This window comes from Pholcus phalangioides, unplaced genomic scaffold, assembly GCF_987345545.1.
Source record: "Pholcus phalangioides strain wild (caught in Gottingen) unplaced genomic scaffold, Ppha-v1.0 ptg000011l_1, whole genome shotgun sequence".
Taxonomy (NCBI): Eukaryota; Metazoa; Arthropoda; class Arachnida; order Araneae; family Pholcidae; genus Pholcus; species Pholcus phalangioides.
In genome coordinates, this window is record NW_028301604.1 from 15,309,843 (window position 1) to 15,333,959 (window position 24,117).

At 34.2% G+C, this 24,117-nt stretch overlaps 1 protein-coding gene across 3 annotated transcripts in view; it reads left to right on the plus strand.

Moving 5' to 3' along the window:
* The window catches only part of LOC149080106 (uncharacterized), a 150,623-nt gene extending 145,320 nt beyond the window's left edge, over positions 1-5,303 (plus strand). For all 3 annotated transcript variants that reach the window (XM_089239112.1, XM_089239111.1, XM_089239110.1), the window contains one exon: positions 1,257-5,303. In XM_089239112.1, the coding sequence (XP_089095238.1) occupies positions 1,257-1,658 (402 nt within the window). In that variant the 3' untranslated portion in view covers positions 1,659-5,303. The remainder of the gene's footprint in view (positions 1-1,256) is intronic.
* Positions 5,304-24,117: the final 18,814 nt, after the last annotated feature.

Below are 24,117 nucleotides of genomic sequence, written 5' to 3' on the forward strand. Positions count from 1 at the left end.
AAATTAATTTATAATTTAATAAATTGTGAAAGAGTACCGAGCATTCCATGATGCAAGCAATCTGTTATCTGTTTAGTTTATAATTTTTCGTTCTACTTGAAAAAAATTGAATTTGGCTCAACATATTTTCAAAGAGTTGTTAATGAACTACAATTTTATTAATATTTTATTTATGTTCAGAAGTACCGAGTTATTTTATTTTTATGATCATTTTCTTTCCTTTACGATCGTTCCCACAGATATAATTCTAATTTTGTTGTTTCTTACGCAACAACGCAACGACATAGTTTGTTAGTTTTAACATACCAAGTATTTCAAGTATTACCAAGTTTATGCAAAGTACAGGGTGGTTATAATTAAACTGACCAATATTTCAATGTAATTTTCGAGTACAGTAGAACCTCAATTATCCGGGCAGTGGAAATTTTAATTTCATGTTAAGCTCTTCCCTATCTGTGTTGTTATATGGGTGAATGAAGGAACATTCATTCATAACTGAACATTCATTCATTCGTGTTATTATGGGTGTTGTGCGTGTGGTTTTTTTTGTTTTTTTTTCATTGGTAGCGTAAAATTTGGCGAAGGTGTTAATGAAAACAAACATTTATATTTAGTAGAACTAGATTCTTTCATTCTTTTACAGAACTCCTCTCACTATTCTCAGAGATTCCATGTCAACGCATTGAAACGGCAGCCCCCCCATAATGCTCACATAAATCACCTACGAACACATGAGACCCAAGAACCGAGCATTGTCCTGGGGCGATCCTTATTTGAAGATTTACAGCCAATTACAGGCGATGCCAGAAAAAAGCTCTTCATATATAGGAGGTGTTGTTCAAAATGTATTGTTTTTATCAACAACTGAAAGGCAAAACACACAAGGATTTTGCCATCAGTAAAGTCCAGTATAATGGTATTGTGACTACGTAATCGTGGATATTAGTGTAATTTTATTTATTGGATTTTTCGATGGATAGTCATTTTAAACAGGTAGACTATATAAATACTTTTTTTTGCAATTTTAAAATATTTCTCCACTTTTGGCGGTTAACCAGGTTTTTTGGTTATCCGCGTTTCCTTCCCAACCATTAGCCCGGATAATCGTTCTACTGTACTTACTATTCATATGCTATTGCAATTGCAGTTCATAAAATAAAGCTAATACGTATTTGTAATTTCTATTCTATTCACCAGATGCAATGTATATACGCGTGACTTGAGAATAAATTATATATATATTTTTTCACCCTCAGAAATTTCGTATATTTGGGAAGAAACATAAAGAACCGAAACCCATCGCTGTAACTCCTAATATCTCTGCTGATGTAAGCGATTCTGGGGGTCAGGCATCGGGTATGTCACCAGACTGCCCAATTTGCGCTCAGAAAGCATACAGATCGGCCTCGGCTGAACGATGTATGATTGATATCTTTGAAGAAAAAGAAAGGATGAGATCGACAGTTGCTCGGCAAAATCAACCCACGAGCAGTCAAGCTAATGCAGTCGTTGTATTGCCGAAGCCCAACTGCAATTGTACAAAATGTCGCAGAGCCCGTGGAGAAGATCCGCTTACAGTTGAGCTTTTGCCGATGGACACCCAAGTAACCCTGCAGAGTGCCCTGCAAGATTCTGCTATTTTGTGCGTGATACTGTAAGAAACATTCCACTGTGTCTAGTTCAATGTAGCGGATAAGCAGACGGTGCACAAGAGGCATGTGAAATGATTTTGACTAAGCTGATGCAATGAGGCAGTTTGTAATCACCTCTAGTTCATACGTTCAATGCTTTTTGTGCAGCGTTTGTTGCGATTCCGCATGTAGTCTGAATATTACATCTAGTCGTGCTTCAAATGTCATTGATACTTTCAGAATTTTTCTTTTGTTGCAATGCGCGTCATTTGTTATTTACATTCCAATAATTTCTGCTCAAACATCAAAACCAATGATTGTTTGGGAGGTGTGTTATTTTTGATGAGCATAGAAATAGGAACACGAAAATATGTTTTAAAGGATTCCGAGTAGTCTGTGTCGTACGGGAGGCTCCAAATCTTAAACATCGTTCTCTTGAACATTTGGAGGAATACGATAATGAGTTGCGTATACAAAAGAGGCATGAAATCTTAGTATTAAACAAAATATAGACTATGTATATGCACTTTTATCATGGCATTGGACATTATATGATGTGCACAGAACAATTTATTACTGATTCTTTGAATCCCAATGAATAATTAAATAGACGTTTATTTATTTATGAATTATGATATACAGGGTGGGCAAAAAGTCCGTAGAAACTTTAAAAATTCATAAAAACCAGAAATATAACCGAAATAAAAAAACGGTTTGCAGGGTTAGCATCGCTAGGTCACGGGAATCTTTATAGGACAGGAAAAAAATAACAAAAAACAGCCGATAGGTGGCACTGACGTGCACAAGTCAAAGAAAAAAAACGGTGAACTGGTTGTGGATTAGGAGCACAAGTTCTTATAACCGTCTTATTTGCATATTTCCACCGAAGTCGCTCGTACCAGTGCCACCTATCGGCTGTTTTTTGAGTTTTTTTTTCCTGTCTTAAAAAAATTCCCATGACCTAGCGATGCTAACCCTGCAAACCGTTTTTTATTTCGGTAATTTTCCCGGTTTTTATCAATTTTTAAAGTTTCTACGGACTTTTTGCCCACCCTGTATAAGTTATCGGTAGTGCTATTAAACGCAGTTTCATATGCAACCTTTTTCTTCCCTAAATAACATTCAAGAAAAGAAATTCTATATTGGAACACACTCATTATATTTAAATAACGTTATGAATACGGATTTTTTTTTCAAATTCTTGTACTGAATAGAGCAAGGTGAAAAAAGTGGGACGTAGCATGCTAATGTTGACAACAGTTTTAAACCACCAGTGGGGTCTCTGTATTTTATATAGTTACTGTATAAGAGTCGTGCCCGCCCCCGTTTCCTGCAGCAGGGTCTCCAGTCCAAATTTTTCACTGGCCTCTCTATAGTTGAATTATAGTATAAAGGGAAACAAAAAAAAAGTATTGATCGTCCCAGACCGGAGCTCTGTCAGTCTCATCTTTGTGGGGAAGGGGTGGGGGGGGGGTCATGGTATAAGTAATAATATGTATCACTGTGATGCAAATGAATGCAAAAATAATTAGTTCATCTCCGATAGGGGCATAGCAGTTTTCATGCATAACAAAAAATCAATCTACTTTCTACATTTTTTTAACTACAACTAAATGCCACGGGAATTTCAAAATTTCGTTAAAATGTCACCATTTCCGTGTACTTGGATGAATTTTAAAACATGTTCAATCCATGATATGGAATTATGTACAACGGTAATACAGGATGTAACGTTTTTTCAGTGCTTACTACTATTTTCACAATGTTATCGAGGATTTTATAGATTATTCACGAGTTATTTACCTTGAAAGTTTTTAATACAAATGGTGCTCGGAAGTACCCTATCGTAGATAGAAAATTAATAAGATCGGTATGTTTATATATATAACATGCTATAATAAAATACGTATATAACATGCTATAATAAAATACGTATATAACATGCTATAATAAACGTATTTGATTATAATATATTATAATAAAATAATAATAAAATACGTTTTCGTCAAAGAAACATTTTTTACTGGAAATAATTAATTCCAAGGGAGTTCTCAATTTTTCTTATATTTTCTGCCGACATTTTGACAACCGCAATCTAATTATTAAGGCAGACCCCCCCCCCCGAGCCTTCAATGTATAAAATTTTAATTGCCCTCAATCTACGAAATTGAACACTTACATTTAATGATAAAAAAATTCGTTAAAAAACAGAAAAAAAAAACTTTTCGAAAGGAGAGAGAAAGATGGATAATATATATATATCACATTCGTATCAGAAAAATGTAAATGATCAATTTCATGACTTTATTTAAGCATAAAAAATTTTTGTTTCCTCATATTATTACTTATTAAAATTCCAGCCTTGAAATTTAAATAACCAGACTCGCTTTCGTTAGTGTTCACTTTCACCGTACACGCATACTTATTTAAAATCTCAAGAGTACCATGGGGCCCAGGGCAAGTGATGTTCGGAAGCTCCTATCTGGTTGGAATTACCAGCCTGACAGTTTACATAAAAAAACTCGAAAATCATAAAACCGGATCTCATAATCAAGTTGTTTCTTGCGTTAAGACGGCACTGGAGATGAAAGTAATTTAGCATAATGCATATGACTAATATAGTCAAGCCAATTTCACCAAAAAAAAGTGAAAAAAAAAACCCGAATTCTTTATCATCCAAATATAAAAATTTTGGATTTTAAAAAATGTTTTATGCTAATATTGTACATGGCTGTCAATGTAGAATGTCATTACGAATTGTTAATGAATTCTACTGGGATATGCAGTGCATATACGTGTACACACAAATGTATACAATATGTAATACATTTTTATACTTATAGACTGTTTAAGATTTATTACAAATGAGACGAACTTTACGTAGGCTACTACAATAGGTTTTATGACCTGAAATGAAAATCAAATTTGTGTACTGTATTGCATATAATTGAACACTTACATTTCATGTAAGCCAAAACTGTGCGTGGATACTTTGTACCTATGAGGAAATTCAATCACGCTCGAAGAAATAATTTGAAAAATGTATTTTTATCATTTTTGACTCGCTTAGTCTACAAAGAGATGTTCAAAGATGAAGCTATAGTTTTAGAAAGATCGCAGGCACAGGCTTCAAATATTTTTTGTGTAATTTGCAATTACATTGTGAAAAGGGTAAGAGAAATATTTTGTAAGAGCTATTTTGGAAGGTACGCTAGACTTTTGGGTGAATAATTTTGTTGAAATGCTGAAAGTTTGTATCTGTTGTAGCAGACAATATCAATTTTTTGCATTCTATTATTTATTTAAATAAATTTAATTTCCTTCAAAAACTTGAACATTTCGCTATTTAATATCTGGAATAAAAGGTTTTATATGAAAACAGAAGATTCATATACATATTTCTCTACAGATCAAGTTTGCACAACTGAAAAATAAAAATAAATAAATAAGTTAGTCTAATCTTATTTACAGTTAATCGGTTAATAGGTGTTCAGTACTTACTGTTCGACAGGTACTTTTTTGCAACATTGTACAGTTTTGCTGTGCGTAATGATTTTGAGATTTTGTGAAAGTTTCCTTTGTAAACTTATTTCAACGATGTTGTTCGCATATATTTGATGCTTGTTAAAAAATGTTTGTCGTTATGTGGATTAAAATGGCTCCAATATCCTATTGTTTAAAGTCTGAAATTTCTTTTCGTTAAAAAAAATATGACAGAATAATATGACTAATTATTATTAAACAGTTGGAATCAGATTAAAAATATATATATGTCAATGAAGAATATTAATTTATCTCCGCATTGTATCTAGTCTTCTGTATTTTGTTTCCGTAAACTTTGTAAATTATTCTTCTGTTTACAAACTTCTGTGAACCATAGGAAAAATGTATTTCATTGTAACGGCAAAGGCAAGTCTTGAAATCAAAAAACAGGCCAGTTATCATGATACGAAAAATGAAAATGTCTCATTTAATCTTCCAATATTTTGGTTTGTCAGTATTACTGCTTCTATGATACTGAGACGCATAGGTTAGTTCCATTACTTTTAAGATTAAACGTGAATCGGCGGGAAAATGTGTATTTGTCTTGTTTCCACTAGTGATGAGTTGGGACGCTTGAACTCTGCTAAGATCAGTGTTTTCCAAAGTGGGCAATATCGCCAATCCCCTGGTGGGCGGTGGAATAGTCCAGGGGATTGATAGAAGCTACGGGTATAATATAGTAATATAGGATCCTATGGGTTCACTTCAGTTGGGGGGGGGGGGCGATGAGGGAAAATAAATTTTAAAGAAGAGGGCGATGGAACAAAAAGTTAGGGAGACTATGGCCTATATATAGATCAAAGATTACTTAATTGTTTTCGTTCTTGACATCGCTATCACTTTCAGACTCCGCACTCACAAATGGGTGGTGGGAGGTTGCTTTTTTTGGCTGTAGGTATTCTTTTTTTAACCTCATGGAGTTCAGTCAAAGCCTCCTAGATGTAGTATCCAGGAGGCTTTGGTTCAGCCAATGTCATAAAGGATTATGTGTGATTTATCGTTGAAGTAATGGCTGAACTCCCAGGATTTAAACTAGTGGACGGGCAAACGCATCTGCTCAGTGGGCCAGATGCGACCCGCTTGAAGGTTCCATCTGGCCCGCCGGAGATATAAAAATAATAGAAATTTCCAATTTCGGTGATTTAAAAAAATTAATTTAAGAGATTGTTCCCTTTTTTTTCTGCATATGGAAAATATAGTGTGAGAATTTAAATAGAGACTGATTATTTTTATAATGAAAATTTTTCATACGCGAAAAATGGAACACATGCAATAAATATGCATGAAGTTGGAAAAATATACTTATTTATATTTTCACAGTTGTAAAGGATAAACCATTGTGTAACATTTGCAATGAAACCTTGGCAGTTTTCAAAGTATCCTTCAACGCAAAAAACCCCCTATTTCATTTCTAAGCATAAAAATTCCAATTACATACACAGCGTTACAAAAAAATTTTTTTGGTTCCTGGAATTTTTTAACTGATTTTGACTATATTTGGTGTGCTGGTTTCAAATATGAAAACATTTTTTCTCTATAAGCTCTAGTTTTTGAGAAAGAGAGAGAGAGAGATTCAGCTTAGCTAAATATCATGAATAATTATAACATTGAGTAGTAGTTAAGTTTTTTATGTGGATTCGTTTTCCTCTGTTTTTTTCTTGCTTCTTTATAGTGTTATCAGCTGATTGTATGACGCCGTATTTATTGACATAACCTAGAGTGTACATCTAACATAACAACTGTTTATAGTTGGGAGGGTGTCATACATGGCAGACAGCGTGTTCGTTTTCTCTTTTATATTTTATTTCATTTTCTATTCCGAGGTGTGGATCTTGTTGCTCCGTGTGTCCAAGCTAAATGCGTGCCATCCGGCTTTCGTAAAGCATGGTCGTGGGACAATCCGGATCTAAATAAAGTTTTAAGTGTTTTTTTATCTGTTCTCTAGAATTCTCATTTCGCAAATCGCGAACAACTACATAATTTATAAAGGTCTTTGTTTTGAGGGCTGATGAAAAGAAAGAATTACATCCAGTCGAAGAAGTTGTAATAATCATCCTGATGTATTTTGCTACATACGTGGTGAGTACACCCCTAAAAGAGAACGAAAGAGCCATTTCTGATTTTGTTGAAAGAGCTTACCTTGGGCACTTTGACCTTAGGCTTGGTGACCAAGATAAAGTTTGGACTTCACACACATAGTGTGTAAAACTTGTACAGAACATCTACGACAGTGGACTAATGGGAAAGAATGGGTATAAAGGGGTCAATGCCCATTGCTCACTCAACCAAAATGAAAGAGGAATAGGATACTATCGCTTTGCTCAGGGAGCAAATTAAGTTTCACGAACATCAATGAGTAATTTGTGTGAACTTGAAAATGGTTAACTTTTTCCTTAGTTAGCAAGGGAGCTACACTAAATATCCTTGCTTCTATGGGATAGCTGAGCTAAACAATACCACTGGAAGGTAAAGAGTGACCTACGAGAGAGAAAATGGTTGTTGAAGAAAGAAATGTCGTTCGTGAACCCTTAGTCAGTCGAGACAGAATAATCTTGCCTCCGCTGTTCCGCTGTATATAAACCTAGGTTTAATGAAACAGTTCATGAAAGCTCTTGATCAGGAAAACTCTTGCTTTGCATACATAGGACAAAAAATGCATGGAATAAGTACAGTAAAACTTAGTTGGAATTTTTGATAATCCCCAAATCAGACAGCTCATAAATGATTCTCATTTCGTAGATTCGATGAATGAGACAGCGTGGATCTCATTTGTTCTTGTTGTCAAGAAATTTCTAGACAACCACAAGGCTCAAAACTATGTTGAACTAGTTAAGAGCACGCTCAACAACTTTAGAGACCTTCGTTATAATATGAGCATGAAGGTTCATTACTTGCAGAGCGATTTGGATCGTTTCCCAGAAAATCTAGGTGATACTAATGACGAACAAAACGAACGATTTCACCAGTACGTAAAGACAATGGACGACCGATTCCGATACCAGGGCAGATGGGATACTCATATGATGGCAGATAACTGTTGGAATCTGCAAAGAGACCCCCACGTAAACAAAGTTCACGCAATAATTTCAAACAAAACAAGCTTTTGGAGTGGAGAAAAGTAACTTTTCCTTTTGTTTTTATCTGATTCCTCTCATTTCTGATTTTTAATCAATCTATTTAGATTTACAGGAGTGTTGCTGTGTTTTTTTCAATCAATTGCAATGATAAAAATTAACTAAGCAGTTCTTTTTTTAATTTAACGCCCATGCTCCTAAGCCTAATTTAATGTGTTAACGTGAATAACGCTATTTTCATATCTCACAAACAAGAGCTGGTGGGCGGAAACTAATGTCATATTCGTTTTCAGCACATGAAATACACACAAAGCCAGTTAAAAAACCTCGGCACCAAAATCAGTGTTGCTCAGTTGTATGTATTAATGTCAGAATATTTCCGGCCAGCCAAAATTTTTTCTTTTTGTTTTTTGGCCTGCTCCTAAAAAAGTTTGCCCATCACTGGTTTAAACAAAAATATCCACAGCGATAAAAAAAACAACTCCCATCGTTTGTTCTTACTGGGTCTGAAAGAGTCAAAAGAGAGCGTTTAGAACAGGAGGTGTAAGGCATGACGTTTCGGAATCACTGATTTGGATCATGGTCAACGCCGTCTCAACGCATGTGCCCACACGGGCACGGATAGGGACCTCAAGAAAAGGGGGCCTCACAAAAATAAAAATGATATAATATCTAATTAAAATTTTCGAAAGTAAGCATGCAAATTTGTAGGCAAGAATTTCTTTCTTTAGCCCAAGTATAGCCTCAAAAAACTCACTTGGCCAGGAGACCCATGATGCTCTCAAGGTGACCCTGATCAGGATGGGAGTTTTTTTGTTTTTTTTAGAGACCTTTCTTGTCTTTTATTTACTTAACTTCCTCCCGACTCATTCGAAAAAAAAAGCCGGGGTTATTGGAAGTTTCCCCCCCAAATAGAAGTTTTTGTTTCTCCTTTCAGAGCATGGTCTGCGTATTTTTCCTGCCGCGTTAAATGCGAAAAAACCGTTTTACCCGCATTTAAAACTGTTCTTTCCCAAATTTCCTCCGTTTTTCGAATTCGAATATCTCTGTCAATATTACACTTGGAAAAATGAAATTTTTTTTTAGTATCAGGAGAGACAGGGCAACTACTTTCTAGAAATAGAAATGGATTACCTTTTGGGTTTGATAATACGATTAAATAATCGACGTTTGGGTTTACCTAAAATTCCAAAACGAACACGTCTATACGCGTTTCAGAACTATATGAAGTTCCTTCATCAGTAGCAGAAACAAAGAAAGAAAATATTGAAAAAACTCCTTATAGCGGGAGTTACTCGCTGTTGTAGACAAGAGTCAAATTCAAAATGAACCGGCAACAAAAGAGCAAGAGGACGGAAAAAAGAAGAAAAATGGCGGAGCCCATGGAGGAAAGAATAACAAGAGGTGACATCAGGAACGAAAATTGAAGCCGTTGTGGCAACCCTATGGGCTGACGAGTAAGCCCAAACAAACCGCTCTTTTCCCTATACTTAACATGTGTTTTGCCGGATCGAATTCTTTTAAAATATTAATAACTAAATAAATTTAAGCACCATGACCATTTAATGCGTCTTCAGGTAATCTACATGATCTAATAAAGGGGAAAAATAAAATCTTATCCTTATATAAGGGGTGTTGTTATATTTTTAATTTATTTTTGAAAAAGGGGAAGATCACTTTTCACTCTCGACTCGTCATAAGTTTTTAGTTCAGTGCTTCAATTTATTTTAAAAATTTGATGCATCACATTAATGTCTATGGGAATATGATTAATTAAAATAATATGAAGCTGCAATAAAATGCAATTTCATAATTTTTTTCTTTAACTGTTTATCTTGCCTTTTTGTTTCGTTCATGATTATGATAGATCCGGGACATTTCGAAAGTGTTTCAGGTCCGTGGGCGCTCGACTTAAGCTTTACATGAGGAATTTTGATTTCTGAATTAGTTTTGATGTACTCGAGCACCTTCTGACAGGGCCGTAGCAAGGATTTTTGCCACCAGGGGCAAACATGAATCAGCCGTCTGGTGCAAACAGCATTTCGCCGCCCCAGTGCCTCAAAGTACTGGAAGTGCTCGAACGTCGTCCGCCACTGTGTATTTATGGTTTTGCTGCCTGTAGGCTGTAAATTCCGCCACCCTTCTTCCGTTCCACTCTCATATTCTTGAATACGTATTACTGGAAATATATGCCGCCCATCCGAACTTTCCGCTATGTAGATGTATTGAGAAAAAAATATTAAAAAATAAAAAACTTTTTTTACGAGCCGTGATAAGTCATCTCTCTGGCCTATAGTATTTAGAAAAGTAATCTGGGCTGTTTTTTTTTCTCTTCATTTTGTACCAATTACTTTGCTTTTAAAGTGGTATGTGTACGAAAATTTGACAAAAAAGTTTCGAATTGAATTTGAAATCTAAAATTGTGTCTGTGTTCGAGTTTTTGCCTGGAATGGAGAAATATTTCTACAATATTTTAATATAAACAGCTGAAAGGCATTATATATGCTAATGTTTTGCATATATAATGTTTTTCGCAAAAGTCAGATTTTTTCAAACACCGCTTGTTCAAGTGTCTTTAAACATTGTATTTCTCTCAGCACTGAGGTGTTACATACTTTGGCATAATTTTTTTAAAATTAAAATGCCGAGAAAGAATTTTGGGCACAAGATATGGGTAAATTTTGGTTATTTTTGCAAAAGGTTCCATGTTGTTGAAGTTAACATTCGAAAACAAATAACAACTAAAATTGTAAAAGCTCTCGTTCAATTGTATAAATATATCCACAGAATTTGAGGGAAAAAAATCGAGTTCCTAAAGTGAATAGTAAATTTTTAAATGATTTTTAAAACGGGGATGTTTCTCATAGGAAAGCATGGGAAGCCACGGTTTGTTTGGGCTTACTTGGTCCCTTTAATAGAGCGATCACTGGCTTCATCTGGCAACCCTTATTCCCCTCGCTTTCTCAACGGAGGCGCTGGTCGCGTCACCTCCTGTTATTCTTTCCTCCATGGACGGAGCCAATCACAACCGAGAACGTGATAGTGATGCTGATGGAGAAGAATAATTATTGTAGAAACTGTTGCCAGGTTTTTGAGAAGGGTGGTGTGCTAGATAGGTCGTTGGCCAACTGGTTTGTGTTTTTGTTGATGTGGAATGATTCGAAGAAATCCACGTCAGACGGTGAGGGACATTTTTGGATGATTTTAGCAGAAGAGAAGTCAAATTTACGGTCAAAGGACCAGCAGTGTTGGGCTATGGATGAGCGGTTAAGGTCTTGGTTGCTTACGTATCTTCTATGCTCATATGTTCAGCCTAAACCTGAACACAAAAACTTGATCATTTTGCCTTTCTTCCCAAAAACCAGCCAACGCATCGCTAAAATCCTTCGAAAATACAATTTTCCTGTGGTTTTCACCCCCATCAATAAACTTCGTTTCTCTCAACTAAAAGATCCCATTGACACACTCAACAACTGGGGCATCTACAGCATTTCATGCCAATGCGGATTATCATATATAGGCCAAACTAAACGTGCCCTAAAATACCGTTTAAATGAGCATAGAAGATACGTAAGCAACCAAGACCTTAACCGCTCATCCATAGCCCAACACTGCTGGTCCTTTGACCATAAATTTGACTTCTCTTCTGCCAAAATCATCCAAAAATGTCCCTCACCGTCTGACTTGGATTTCTTCGAATCATTCCACATCAACAAAAACACAAACCAGTTGGTCAACGACCTATATAGCACACCACCCTTCTCAAAAATCTGTCAACAGTTTCTACAATAATTATTCTTCTCCATCAGCATCACTATCACGTTCTCGGTTGTGATTGGCTCCGCTATTTTTTTTCTTTTTTCCGTCCTCTTGCTCTTTTGTTGCCGGTTCATTTTGAATTTGACTCTTGTCTACAACAGCGAGTAACTCCCGCTATAAGGAGCTTTTTCAATATTTTCTTTCTTCTTTGTTTCTGCTACTGATGAAGGAACTTCATATAGTTCTGAAACGCGTATAGCCGTGTTCGTTTTGGAATTTTGAGTAAACCCAAACGTCGATTATTTAATCGTATTAACTACTTTCTAACTGGAAATTAGAGCACGGGGACCGTATAAAAATTTAGATTTTTTTATTTTGCTATAAACTGCATTTTCACTCTTAAAACTGGTACAGGGTAATTTTTGAACGTCTGTTGAGTATTTTTTAAACTGGAAGTATTCCTCTACGATGGATGGTTGATGATTGATTTTTCGAAAAGAAAAGAATCGATGGGCAATGTACCTATATATGTACAGAACATAGCGATTTTGGTCAGATAAAAATATACGCTCTCTCTCACTCTCAAGCTCTTTTCGTTTACCCCTGCTGGAGATTTTGTGGGGAGATGCAATTTCTTTCTCTTTTGTTGTGGAGTAAAAAATAAAAATAATGGAGGAATCACCCTTGGTAACCCAATTTTTCTACTAACGAGAGTCAAAGTGTTTTCCTGTGTTGTGAGGAGTATTACGAGAATTGAAAGTGTCTTCTGATGTGGGAAAGATTTTGAGCCAGAGGCCTTTTATGCCTCTCTTTTCTCCCGACTTGTATTACTTTTATTAAAAACCCATAATCGAATCGCCAATACAGTAGTCTTTCGAAAAAAAAAACATTTAGAAAACAAATGAATAAATTAAAACTTATGATTAGCTGACCATTTTAAATAGGGATCCTGCACTTGGGCCTCGTTCCTACCACTCACACGAGAAGAAATAAAAATGTGCTCTCTCTCACACGAGGAAACCCATGCACTTTGGTGCGCCCGATCACTGGTCAGTCTCCCGACTCACCAGACTTTCCTATTAGTTCAACTAGGGGCAGCTCGGTGGACAGGGTGTGCTCTAGAAGGGCGTCTAATCCGAAGTGAAAGGGCAAAAAAAAAAATTATGAAAAATTATTTGTGCCCGCTGTAAGAGGGGCGCCAAGTCTGAGGTAGACAGGGCGAGAAGAAGTTGGGAGAAATGATTTCTGCTCCCCTCTAGTAGGAGCACCAAATCCGGCGTAAAAGGGTGAAATAAATTACAGAAAATGATTTCTGCTCGCTTTAGGAGGGGTGTCATATCAAGTGGAAACGCAAAAAAAAAAAAAATTAATAATAATTAGGAAAACTTTTTTCTGCCCTACTCTCTTGGAGGAGCGTTAAGTCCGAAGTAAAAGGGTGAAAATATGGGGAAATTATTTCTACCCGCTCTAGAAGGAGCGCCAAGGTAAAAGGGCAAAAACAATTCGACATGTTATCACAGAAAATATCTCTATTCCTTTGAACGCATCAAAACGAAGCGATTGAAACAAAAGTTTTTTTTTAATTGGGGAGGTCAGGAGGCCCAAAAATAGGTCCCACTTTTCGGAGTTTCATGGATCTTGTTCCAGATACTATGAGGCTTGTAAAGTGTGGCCACAACGGGACTCTGAAAAGACATCTTTTCTCTTTCAAGAAACTAATGAGGAACCGTATGTTGGAAATTCAATTTGATTTTTTTAAACATATACAAACCATATTCCACACAATCATGACCTTCCCCCAATTCTGTTTTTGAAACTAAGAAAAAAGTTTGAGGTGCCAAATATGTATTGCTTTATTCCATTGGTATCGTTGTCCCTAAGATATGACAGCATTGTTTTGCACCTCGGTAAAGTACTAGGTATAAGAGCGATGATGTGTCTCACCAAATAGATTTATTAATCAAATAGTGTGCTAGTTTATTAAAACATGCAATTTTTCCACTATGTTATACATTATTTGGGAATACGAATCATAGTATGAACTTAATCTAGCTGCCTGTAACTGTAAGTTAAGCTTATATATTAATTACGATTTGAGGCACAGTGTGGGAAAACATTTGGGTAACATATTGGAAAGCATTTGGATTGGCGCCACGAAGCAAGAAAAAAAGAAGTTCTTAGGAAATGGAAAGATAACATCTGAAAGAGAGAAATGCGAGATTTTCCAGAGGAGCAGATTGTGTGTGTGAGAGTGGTCTTTTGTTGCCATTAAAAGATGTAGGAAGAACAGTTGGAAGTTACGATTAGCTGAGCAAATTCGAAATAATAGAACCATAGATCGAACTCCTTTTTCATAACAGTTCGCTCTGTACAAGTCTCACAAACACCAATCGTTTCGGTAAGTTTGATAAATTTCGCAACATTTATCACTTTTACCGGCGATTATGCATAATTCTTTTAGACCATGTATACATAAACGTGCAGGTTTGTTTCTTTTCACTTTAGATATTCTTTTTTTATCCTCAGGGATTTTCAGCCCAGACTTCAAGAATTGTGCGTTATCGCTGAAATTAAAGCCGAAGTCCCTAAGGTTAAAAAAAATCTACAGAGAGAAAAAACTACCCCTTCCCAGTGCCGTCTTAACGCATGGGCCCATCTTTGCGCGGCCCGGAAGACTCAAGAGTAGAGGGCCCTCACAAAAATGAGATCTAGTTAAAATTTTCTAGAATTTACTAGGTAGGGCCCTCAGAAAAAACCACCTGGCCCGGGGGGGGGGCCCATGATGCTCTTAGGACAGCCCTGTCCCTTCCTCAGGGCCGTAGCGTACTTTTTCGGGGGCAGTCTTTTCTTGGAGTCTCCTTGAAATGGTTATGCTCAGAAAAAGGAGGAGTTGCAAGGAGGAATATGGATGGCAGTGAAAAAAGAAAGATTCTCATCATAAGAAAATCCATGATGCTTTATAAAGGGGAAAAACTCTGTATCACACAGCAAACAAAAAAAACATGTAGGACTTCTGAGTTTTTTTCTGAATGGTTCATGAAATTTGATGAGAAAATGAGTCTTAAGAAATGAAAAATTTTGCTTCCAATAGACACCTGTACGTCTCACACCACCAAGGTGATTTTGAAATCAATCGCTGTTCATTGCCTACCTCCAAATTGCACGAGTAAGTTACAGCCTCTGGATCAAAGCATGATAAAGAGTGTACAGAAGAAGTGTACTCTGAAAAGTTTTAATTAGTGCAGAAAAAGACAAAGTCAGAGAGTGCTGTCTTAACACATGGGCCTGGGGTCTCAGAAATATGCATAGTAGTTGAATTTTTCGAGAATTTTCCAGGTTGGGCCTCAGAAAAATCACTTGGCCCGTGGATGAAGCAGCAATAATTGATGTGCAATAAGCTTGTCTTATGTTGGCTAATGCTTGAAATGATGTTTCGGAAGTGAGTATTCAGAACTGTTAGAGGCATGCAGGTTTTGGACAAAATATTCATGGGAATGGTGAAAATCAATCAAGTGTTCATCGTTCTGCAGTTCATGAAAATGAAACATGGATTCACCGGATACATAAAAGAGTAATTGCTTCTGAATTTTCTTTTGAAAATTATGTAAATATTGATAAGAACATTCTGGTGGAAACCCAGATGACAGATGCGGACATTGTTGATGAAATCTAAAATACAAAATATATGATATGATTTGAAAAGTAATGAAGATGATGTTGAAATATAAAATATTCAAAACCGGGTAGCCATTCTGAGTCTGGAAAATCTCAGAAATTATTTTGTGTTCTGAGTAATAGATGTTCCAGCATTAGATGCTGGAACATCTATTGGTGATCCAGCATTAGATGCTGGAACGTACAGTGGAAGAAGTACGTCTGTTCACTTCAAACGTCGTGGTCAGAATGAAGCTGTGAGTCTGTGTGAGATACTAATGCAGCATCCTGATTGGATGCTTGCCGAATAGTGCTATCCGATTTGTCTATTCAAATTTTCTTAGAATTCCCACTTGAAATGAATTTAAGCATTAGATGCTGGAACATGTTTGATGTGGAAAAATGTTTGATGTCTACGATTGTATCAAGATAAAAAACAAACAACGAGATTGACACATATTTTAGTTGATGTAATTACATAAGTTTTTAAATTACATTTTTTATACTTTTTAAAATCATTGTAATTTCTATTTTAAGAATACTTGGATTATGGAAGAGTTGATCAACTTTGCCCTAGAATATTAAGACACCATCAAATAAGGCAAATACACGAAAATACAAAAATCCTAATGCATTTTGACACCAATTGGTGTCATCTTCAGAGAAAAAATATTTAACCACTAGTCACGCTGACCGAGTTTCCCACTTGGGTTGAATATCAAGTTTTAATGCTCGGTTGCTCAGTGGAAGAAGTACGTCTGTTCACTTCAAACGTCGTGGTCAGAATGAAGCTGTGAGTCTGTGTGAGATACTAATGCAGCATCCTGATTGGATGCTTGCCGAATAGTGCTATCCGATTTGTCTATTCAAATTTTCTTAGAATTCCCACTTGAAATGAATTTAAGCCATGGTGTCGTGATTGGGGGTGTAGATTTATTATTGTTTACTAGTGTATTTTTGAAGGCCCGTTGATTTAGATATGTGCCTTCGTACAAATCTAAATCAACTGTGGACTTGACTTTGTGAAAAACTCTTGTTCTTGAAATTTGAATCTGTGGCCCTCTTGCCAACAGTGAGTGGTGATGGTCAATTTTTCACATTCCTGATTCTTAACACAGCGAGTGTGTTCACTCAATCTTGCTTTTATGGGTTTCCTTGTCTGTCCTATATAACCAAGAAGGCAATCACCACATGGAACGTAATAAATGCCCCATTGTTTATTATGTGGTATAGCATCTTTAAGGGGAATGAAACCAAAATTTTCAGTGGGTACTATGGGTTCTATGGTTGTTTGATTAAAATTTTTTCTTAAAAAGTTTAATCTAACAACTTCGCTTCTTTGATAAAGCAGCAAGAGTTTTTCACAAAGTCAAGTCCACAGTTGATTTAGATTTCTACGACGGCACATATATTTGGGACTTCAAAAATACATTAGTAAACGATAAGAAATCTACACCCCTGATCGCAACACTATGACTTAAATTCATTTCGAGAAGGAATTCTAAGAAAATTCAAATAGAGAAATCGAGAAGCACTATTTTGCAAGTGTCCAATCAGGATGCTGCATCGGTATCTCATGCAGGCTCACACCTGCGTGAGATTCGATGTCGTGGAAATGTCATGGTCATTCTGACCACGACGTTTAAAGTGAACAGATGTACTTTTTCTGCTAAGCAACCGAGCATTCAAACTTGGTATTCAACCCAAGTGGGAAACTCGATCAGCGTTAACTAGTGGTTAAATATTTTTCCTAGGAAGACGACACCCATCGGTGTTGAAATGCATTAGGATTTTTGTATTTTTGGGAATTCGCCTTAATCGTTGGTGTCCTCTTATAATACTTAGATTATCAAAATTTGTGCATTGTTGCATGTAAATTATGTTTCATTTTGCTTATATGCATTATTTTTCAAGCCAGTATGGATATAACGAATAGTTTTGCTGTTTTTTTTTCGATTTCATTATAAACTGTTTCAACTGAATATATAATATTGCTACTAGTTGCACAGAAAAGTTTCTAGCTCTCAAGCAGCCAAATGCATACGCAACTTTCATTTGCCTCATAACCCTGAAATTTTTATGGTCTTTTTGGATTATAGTAGAACCTCGTCAACTCAGATCTCTGGATAACCCTGACATGAAATGGGAAAGAAAATAGTATTTCAATTTTTTTTTTAAATCTGAGAAGTGATCTGCAAGTAAATTTTTATACATTTTATTCTATTTTTCCACCATTCAGGTTAACCAGGATAGGCTCTGGTCCCAATTGGTCGGACTTAATGAGATTTTACTGTACTAAAAATAATGAAAAACAATTTAAAAAATAGAAGAACAGAACATCATACAACCACCTAACAGGAAAAATTTACAAAAAGAAAGAAAGAAAATAGTTTGCATAACAAAGAAATTTGATAGAAATTACATACAAAAGCAGTTTATTTGTCGCAAAGGAGCATCTGACAATTATATGCTCCATTTGTTATATCTTAGTTGTGTTTGCATAATCTTCATTTAGCCATACAAACATTTCTGACCTACACATTTTGCATTCAATATATTTAATGACAACTTGAATGATTCAGGAAAAGACCACCAGTTTATGATAGTAAGATAGAAAAATGAAAAAAAAAACATTTAATGCTTTAAAAAAACTATTTTTCAAAATACTTTGACACTTCATTAACTAACCACTATGAAAACATGATTTATGGCACTTTAATGAACAGATCAAATTCTTTTCAATTACAACTACAGAAAACATATCAATTTCTTTACACATATGAAACATTTCAGATGTCTCAACATCTATTAAAAACACTACACATGATTAAGGAACAACATTCACATGAGAAACAAAAGAGTTAACCTGAAACTCTAGTGAAACAGATTACTAACCCAAAATTATCTATTATAATCATTTAGGAAAAAATTCCATGTGGTTTTATTAGGTCTTAACTATAAATATTCCTACACATGTTTAATATGCTCAATGAAGTTTCAAAATGTTATCACTGTTCTTATTAAAAAGAAAGCCGGTTCTTTTCATTAACTTAAAGATCAACATCATCAATCACATTTTTCAACATCTTCATCTGAAAATGCTTTAACACTATCAACAGACAAGAGTTCATATAGAAAAAGCAGCAAAATATCTTTTCTTCATAGTGTTAAAACATGAATTGACTAGAAAATCTTGGAGCATTAAAGCAACACTTTTGCATTATATCACTGACATGTAGCGTACTATTTCTAATACCAATTCAAGTATAGCAAAAAATGATAAATATTCCTTCAGAAGCTCATAAATGTATATTTCTGGAAAATTTTTATAACCACCATAAATTCACTAACTTCATCAACTGCAGATGATGAAATATAACTAATCTGAATTGAAAACATGGTTGATGTATGAAATATGTATATACCTTAATCATCCATTATCACAGCAATCTTTGGTATAATAGAAATATAGCTAAATATTACTGAGCTTCAAACATTCACAGAAAATGGGGAGAAAAAGTGAGCACTTTAAGATAAATGCAAGACAAAAGAATATTGTTGTATTGTTGCAACATATTTTAAATATTTAACTTTTTTAACAAAAATCCACAAAAAATAAAAATAAAAAACAAACAAAAAAATCCCCATATACAGTATTTTCCTGAGTATAAGCCACAGATTATTACATTAACAAAACATCAGAATTTTTTAATGCAGATTATATACCACTGCATCTTATCTGCAGCTTTTCTTTAAGAGATTGGAAGAAAAATATTTAAAAAATTAATTAGTAAAATGTATGATTTACAGATGGTGTATAGATGTCAATAGACAAAAATTTTCATATTTTTTTACAAAAGCGTGACTAACCCCCCCCCCTTCCATTCCTAAAGATTTCATTCATGATGAATGAAGTTAGCATAAGTGGATTATATGCTGCTGCAGACTGTACTATGACATTTTTTCTTGACCTAACAGAATTGACATCTGCACAGTCAGTTATGGCAATCATAAACAGAGATATTACATATGAATTTTATGAAAAAGCATTATTTTAATCATAATATAAATTTTAAGATATGGGGTGAGGAATAATATTTCTGTAAAACATGAGATTTAGTCAGATGCTTTGGAGCAAATGAGGGGGTCAGAAGTAAAGGGATGCAAGTGACAAAATTTGAAAAATTAAGTTAAGTGCTTGAAGAGAGGTTCCTTTACCCAAAATCTGGCAGACAAACAGACCCATTCTATATACTAGGGCAGCTTTCTAGTGGCCACTAGTTTGACTACTACATGTAAGTTTTATGTAGCAGATCAACTTTGAAGTTTATTTTCTCAAAACTAGATTTTGATCACTTGCATCAGTTTGCTTCTGATGCCCTCAAATGAAGCCTGAAAGTTGAGTATTTCTGTACTTCTTCCTAGCAAGTCATTTTTAAAACACATAGCCTGCAACATGTGTCACACTGACAGTAAAAACATCATTAAAAAAGGGGAAGAAAAATTATTCAATTTTTAGTGAAATTTTCACACACAATACTGTATTTCAATTTGTATTTTATTATGCATAGGTCCCTAAAAATTATAAAAAGAAACATTTGAAAAAAAGTTCACTGAACTGTTACTCAACCATCTACTTAATACATTGTTTCCAAGCAACATGAATTTCTTTCAAAATTCTATTTTTCAATTATAAAAGCATTTTATATTTTGAGCTCGTTTTAGCATTCATGCTGCTAAGTAACTCTTAAACGTTTGATTTTTACTTGCGAACTGTGCATGAAGTTTCTACTATTCCCAAGAGGTGGTTTAAAATACCTAGTGATCTTTCACTTATGTGTTAGTACAAGGGGAACAAAGAAAAAAAGACACATAGGTGAGACATCACTGTATGTCTCCTAATTGATGTGTCAAGTGAGAACGATTCTTAACACTTAAAATTTTAAATGAATATCTCACATGGAGAGAGAGAAGATAAATAACACTGCATTCTTCAACAATGACATAAATTAGTTTTTCAAACAATAAATTATATTTTATATAATTAAAATCTATGTAATTTATATATTATATGTGCTATCTGTGGTCAATATTGTCAGTTGTAAGCATGACAGACAGCAGGTCATATTGCAATGATGAAGTACATTTTTACAATATTTTCTGCCACTTTCATGTGTAAATAATGAACAGTTTTATAAATTTAATATAATGATAGTAACACATTAGATGTTTCTAATGTAGACTTTTAAGACATACCAAAAGAAAAAAGTTTGCATAAATTTTGAACCAAAACATTTATTTTTTAGGGAGAAATGCACACATGCTTTTATAGTATGTGTGGAGAAAAATTACCAACTATATATGCTTGGGAATTTTTTTTCAGGAAGCTAGTAAATAATTTTACAGAAAGCAATGAACTCTTAGGACCTAGTTTCTTTCAAACATATGCACTGACAAAGAGGGAGAAAGAGCAGAAAAACACCAGAATATTTGATTGGGTGAAGCAAAAAATTTCATCGAATCTAATGACACATCTAAACTTATTTGTACTAGTAAAGACAAAACTGTTCTGCAATACTTCAAATGATATTTAAACATGTGTGTGAATCTTATAAATGCATAACATTTTATAATATCAGATTTACCTGTATTCTGTGCAGTTGATGGATTTATGCGATGTAAATGCATGGCTTGTATCTATCAATGTGAGTGGAAAGAAACAGACTTATGGGTCAAAAAATTCTTATATAAATATATATATATTGGCATACACAAAGGGGGAGTTTTGGGGTTCTAACACCTCCCCCCCCCCGAGCCAAGATTATAGTGTTATTTTGCAGGAAAAAAAAGTAAACCCCCAGAAGGAAAAAAATCTGAAAACCCCCTAGAAAATTCTTCGTACGCCTATGTATATATATAGGAGTAATTGCAGATAACCTTGTGAATGCTAGTAAAAAAGGCAGTGGGCAATCTTTGGTCTTGGAACCATAACTTGAGATGAAGACACCACTTTCTATGTAGGATGCTCGATACGATTCTTATTACCACTGGTTATCTGCTGCAAGGAGCTGCATTAGAAACTGAATCAACTATATCATATTTCAAAGCGTTTCGTATTTAACTATAAAGTGGCTAATATTCAATAAAACTTGAATTCTTATTTAAATTTATGCCTTTTCTTATTTTGACGATATCACTTACAATGCATTTGGTTTTTGCATATTGCTAGTGGATTGGCATTCTTGCTTACAGATAGCATCCTATATTTTCATTAAAAATATTGACAGTAATTTTAAATTTTTATCTTATGATGGCATTCAGAATACCTCACCTGCTTAATATAAATTGTCAAAAAATTGTTTCCCTGTAAATTTCAACGCTTGCCAATTAAAAGGTTAAAAATCATCTGATTACTTTTATAATACAAGCTTCTATAAAAACAAAAGACACGACTGAAGGAAAGTTTAGAAGGAAACATAGTCAATGTTTGTTATAACCATCCTGTACGTTCCACAGCACAGGCAGACATTATATTAGGAGGTCGCTATATCGAACATTTGAAAAAAAATTAGCTTTTCAGGACAACTTGTATTTGGACGGAATGAAAAATTATAGTTTAAAAAAATTATATATATAATTATGTATTATATTCATTTTGTCATAATGTAAGCAAGACTGTATTGGTCATTATAATGGAACTGTCACAATAACACATGGTCATTATAACAATCATCTCAACTGTATTTTCATTTACAATAAAGAAATTTGTGATTTACTGTCACATCAAAGTTCTCAAAGAAGTTCTAACAGTTGATCACACATTATTTCACATATGATTGTCATAAAACAGATACATTCATTTTATTTTAAAATTTCCAAAAAGAACTGATATGGGAATACAAATAAAATCAAAAAACTTCGTTTTTGGAACCATTATCATTCACACAAACAAAATGTTTTTGAATAATACTTATACAAATTTAGAATTTTCACTAAAATGTTTCATATATATTAAAGTAAAATAGCTAAAAAAAAGTGTAATTGTGATATAAACATCTTACTTTAGTAAATAAACATGAAACAAAAAAGTGACTACTTACATGTGGAGAGCAAAACATATTGAAGCCCAATTTAAGAAATATACATCAAAGAAAATCACGCAAATCAATGTAACAAAATCCATAATTCCATATCTTCATTGATCTTCAGTCAACCCATACATTATAAATCACAGAAATTAAAAATTACATTTTTATAGGCAGATAGAGCAATATCTCATTCCAGTTACGATTGACTTAAGATATATTTACCAATAATAGCTTTTACTCTATAGAAACCATATGAAAATATTTCTTGCAAAGATGACCTGCATAGGGCTTCACACATTGTTGAGGAGAGATGAATAAATAATTTTATTTCCTAAACAACACTGAAGGTGGGAGATAAAAACCAGTGGTTTTCATTACCCAAGTATAGAGTGGCCAGATCATGCTACAGAGAAACCAAGACACATCCTGAATTTCATTCTGCTGATGCTTGAGATGCAAGACTAATCAAGTATGCAGGCAGCTGAAAATTTCATAACTAAAACAGTTTTGCTACCCTAATATTGACAAATTATTTGACTTTATTAAATGTTTGATTACAGAAATAAAAACAGGACAAACAGGCATACTGAAAACAATTTTCAGGATATCACATTTACTAGTCCAGTGATGGGCAAATTTTTTAAGAGTGGGCCAAAAAACAAAAAGAAAAATTTTGGCGGGCCAAAGATATTCTGACACTGATAATTGGAATTTTTATGCTTAGAAATGAAGTGGCAGGATTTATTATATGTTTTGAAGACTGCCACAACTGCATTTCAAATGAGACAATAGTTTATCCTTTTCAACTGTGAAAATAAAAATAAGTATATATATTTTTTTAACTTCATGTATATTTATTGCATGTGTTCTATTTTTTTATGTAAGAAAAAGTTTTTCTTATAAAAAAAATCAGTTTTTATTTAAATTCACACTATGTTTTTCATATGCAAAAAAAAAAAAAAAGAACACTACCTTAAATGAATTTTCTTAAAACACTGAAATTGAAAATTTCTACTATTATTTCTATATCTTAGGTAGGCCAGATGGAACCTCTAAGCAGGCCATAGTTTGCCCATCACTATACTAGCCTATCTCCAGTGCAGAAGACAGTAAATGTGAATTGGCATAATTGTTTTTACATATTGTAAATGCCAAACAATAAATTGCATCTTAAATGTTAAAAACCATTGTTGTTTTTTTACAAATAATAAAATATTTACATTGGCTCAGAATATGTGCATTTATACTTCACAACTTTACCACAACTATCAAACAAGATACTTTCTTGATTACTTTCCAATACTGTATAGATATCATAAAGCATTAAAAGATAAGAATCAGTAATTTCTGTACATTTCAAACCTGAAA